Below are 4,207 nucleotides of genomic sequence, written 5' to 3' on the forward strand. Positions count from 1 at the left end.
ACAAAGTCTTTCGGTAAAATCCCATAATTTTTGAGCTACACATTTCACACTAACAAGTAGATCTCTTTACCTTTTTTCCATCTAAATAATAAAATAACCCATTATCCTTGTATTTTCAAATTTATCTAATAAAAATATAATAAAATTATATTTTTATTTTTTTCGCATTTAACAAACTTATGAATACATCCTTAGTTTTTCACATTGATTTTCACATTTCTCTAATAAAATTATAAATCTAATAAAATTATAATAAAGTATAATTATAAATCTAATAAAATTATAATAAAGTATAATTGTTCTAGAAATATTTATTTTAAGAAGAAAATTGTATTACAGATTTTGAACAAAGTATTCTCGAAAACACAATATATATCTACTTTACAAAAAATTTCTACATTTTCCTGGCATGACCACATATTAGATTCCTTCGGAAAAATGGTTATGCTGCTATATTTCGGGGTGGATTTACTTTAGACACAACATAATGGATTTACCTTTTTTTTTCGCACTCAGCTAATAAAATTATGAATACATGCTTAAATTTTCACATTTATTTAATAAAATTATAATAAAGTATAGTTGTTCGAGAAATACTAATTTTAAGATAAGAAAATTGAATTATAGATTTTGAACCAAGTATTCTCCAAAACACGATATATATTTACTTTAAAAAAATTTTCTAAATTTTCCAGGCATGACCAGATATCGGAAAAATGGTTATGCTGCTGTATTTCGGGATTTCGGGATGAATTTACTTTAGACACGACACAAAGGAAAATCCAACGTCGAGAAAATAACAAATTCTAATTCGTGAAACGGACTTCCTATACAACGCAACAAACTTCGTATGCACAGTGCCACGCATTGAACAAGACCAACAATCTTGACCAAAAGAAAGGAAACCTCTCTCGGAAAACTTGATTCTACAAATCAATGGAGGCTTAGTCGACCTCCTCCATCTTGCTCTCCTCCTCGACGGAAGCGTCCTCTTCCAGGGGCGGCATGTCTGCATCCAGCTCACCGGTGGCATCGTCCTCGATGCTGAGGCCGAGCTTCAGCATCCTGTGGATTCTGGCAGCAAATGTGTTTGGCTCCTCCAGGCTGAACCCGGAGGTAAGCAGGGCAGTTTCGTACAAGAGCATCACCAGATCCTTCACAGATTTGTCGTGCTTCTCAGCCTCGGCTCTCTTTCTCAGCTCCTCCATGATGGCGTTCTCAGGGTTGATCTCCATCGTTTTCTTGCTGGACATGTAGGACGACATGGAGGTGTCGCGGAGGGCCTGGGCCTTCATTATTCTCTCCATGTTCGCCGTCCATCCATACTCGCCCGTCACCAGACAGCAAGGGGAGTCCACTATGCGATCCGAAACCACTACCTTCTCCACCTTGTCACCCAAGATGTCCTTCATCACTTTGCACAGGCTCTCAAATGCGGTTTTCTTCTCTTCCCTCTTTTTCTTCTCCTCCTCTGTCTCTGTCTCCTCCAGCTTCAGCCCTTCTTTCGTAGCAGAAACAAGCTTCTTCCCGTCATACTCCTTGAGCTGACCTACTGCGTACTCATCGACGGCATCCACCATGAACAGGACCTCATAACCCTTCCTCTTCAGTCTCTCCAGGAACGGAGAATTCTCCACTGCCTTCTTGCTCTCGCCGGTGATATAATACATGTCCTTCTGCCCCTCTTTCATTCGGGTCACATAGTCCTTGAGGCTCGTCATCTCGTCTCCACTCTTCGTCGAGTGATATCTCAGCAAATCCGCGAGCTTAGCCCTGTTCTGGCTGTCTTCATGTATCCCCAATTTCAAGTTCTTTGAAAACGCCTCATAGAACTTGGCATACTCCTCTTTGTTCTCAGCGATCTCGTTGAACATTTCAATACACTTCTTTACCAAATTCTTCCTAATTACCTTCAGAATCTTGTTCTGCTGCAGCATTTCCCTAGAGATATTGAGGGGCAGATCGTCAGAGTCCACCACACCTTTCACAAAACCCAGGTATTCGGGAATAAGTTCTTCACAGTTGTCCATTATGAAAACCCTTCTCACGTACAGCTTAATGTTGTTGAGCTTCTTCCTTGTGTCAAACAGATCGAACGGTGCCCTCTTGGGAACAAAGAGAATAGCCTTGAACTCCAACTGACCCTCCACACAGAAATGCTTCACACCCAGGTGGTCCTCCCAATCATTGGTGAGACTCTTGTAGAAAGACGCATATTCTTCCTTACTAATCTCCTCTGGCTTCCTCATCCAAATGGGCTTTTGCTTGTTTACCACACTCCATTCATGTGACACTTCCTTCACCTTCTTTTTCTTCTGCCCTTTATCCTTGTCATCCTCCACTTCCTCGATATCCCCTTCATCTTCATCTTCCTTCTTCTCCTCTGCCTCCTCTTCGTCGTCGCTTACCTCCTTTTCGGTAGTCTTCTCAGTCCACAAATAGATGGGGTAGCTAATGAACTCGGAATGCTTCTTGACCAGATCCTTCAGCCGCCGCTCCTCCAGGTACTCCAGCTGCCATCCCCAACCAAGCCATGCCCTTAAATTTAAATAAAGGCCCAGGAAATGTTAAAAGAAACAAACCGACGAAAGATAGTAGAACAGGGCATGTTTAGATTACCTGGTCTTCCTTGAGAAACAGAGTAATTTTAGTTCCCCTGCCTAGGGGCTCTCCGTTAACGTCTCTAGTAACAGTAAACGACCCCCCGGCCTGGGATTCCCAAATGTATTGCTCATCGTCGTTGTGCTTAGTGGTAACAATCACTTTCTCAGCCACAAGGTAGGCTGAGTAGAAACCCACACCGAACTGACCGATCATGCTCACATCCGCCCCGGCTTGTAAAGCCTCCATGAACTCCTTGGTCCCCGATCTCGCAATGGTTCCCAAATTGTTCACCAAATCTATGCATTGCATTGCATTGCAAATCAGAAAATTTCACACAAAACAGCCACTGTAATATAATCTCAAGATTGATTAAACTAAACATAAGCATACAAGCATGACAATCATATATCGGAATTCTAGTGTACTTACCGGCTTTGGTCATGCCTATTCCGCTGTCAATAATGGTGAGGCACTTGTTAGTCTTGTCGGGCACAAGCCGAATGAAGAGCTCCGGCTGAGCATCGAGCTTGCTCTTATCTGTCAGTCCTTCGAACCGAATTTTGTCCAACGCCTGCAGCCATTGCCACAAACAATAATCAGTATTTAATATATTGCCTAAGCTTCAAACCCTACCAAATTCTCTGGGAGAATTACCCTGCATTTCGGATGGAAACGGGAATAGGGATTGGGAAATCAGATGTCGATAAATCTATTTTTTCTTTCTTACATCTAAATCTAAATTTTTATACTTATCGAATGAGTTGCTGATTCATCCTAATTTACTCCCCTGTAATCAAAGCTTCGAGCCCCACCTAATTCTCTGAAAATATAACCGTACACTTTGGATGGGAAGGGAATGGAAGTTCAAAATTAATAAATCTTAAATTTCATACTTACATCGGACGAATTGCTGATGAGCTCCCGGAGGAAAATCTCCTTGTTGCTGTAGAAAGTGTTGATGATGAGGCTGAGCAGCTGATTAATTTCAGCCTGGAAAGCGAAGGTCTCCACCTCGCCGCTCTCCATGTTCACGTCTGCCATTGGAATTGGAATTGCAACGAATCAAAATAGAATAAAACAGTGAACCAGACAAGTATTCAAGACTTTCAGATCCCTGAAAACCTAGAGCAAATGCAGAAATCTCTTATAAGATATATCAGAAACTCCGCCGATATCAATCTTTCACACAAAACTTTGCGAAGGCGTACTTCTAATGGTTTCCTCAGCCAAGCGATGAAGCGTAACAGCCTTATATATCTGATTCTAGGACTCCGCGATTGTTCCTATCTATGAACGTCGAGTGAGGCTTTGGATGTCTCTAGAAGCCTTTGGAGAATCTCGCGGTTTCGCGAGAGTTCTGGTATCTGACGGAGTGGTTTGCCCCGATAAATACTCTTAAAAAGTTTTGTTAAAAAGTTTTATAAAACAGGTTGCGGGCTTACTAATCTTTTTATCAAACGTTACTCCCAACCTGTAACCTCTTGAAGCTTATTTATCTTCTAAACTGTTATTATTAATTTATGTTAATGTATTAACAGGTTTATAATACAAGAATTGATATAGATTAATATAAATTTATTTTGAAGAAGAATCTAATTTTTCA

At 40.8% G+C, this 4,207-nt stretch overlaps 1 protein-coding gene across 1 annotated transcript; it reads right to left on the reverse strand.

The window, feature by feature from the left end:
* Nucleotides 1-788: 788 nt before the first annotated feature.
* Nucleotides 789-3,888, reverse strand: LOC149179898 (heat shock protein 90-1-like). The gene is made up of 4 exons (XM_089415840.1): nt 3,502-3,888; nt 3,034-3,175; nt 2,620-2,900; nt 789-2,513 (listed from the first exon to the last, which is right to left on the reverse strand). Exons 1-4 carry the CDS (start codon nt 3,643-3,645, stop codon nt 945-947), a joined length of 2,136 nt encoding a protein of 711 aa, XP_089271966.1. The 5' UTR covers nt 3,646-3,888; the 3' UTR covers nt 789-944.
* Between the last annotated feature and the right edge of the window lie 319 nt (nt 3,889-4,207).

Source organism: Pinus tabuliformis, chromosome 3_2 (assembly GCF_031772625.1).
Source record: "Pinus tabuliformis cultivar Carrire ecotype Pingquan chromosome 3_2, CPIR1, whole genome shotgun sequence".
NCBI lineage: Eukaryota > Viridiplantae > Streptophyta > Pinopsida > Pinales > Pinaceae > Pinus > Pinus tabuliformis.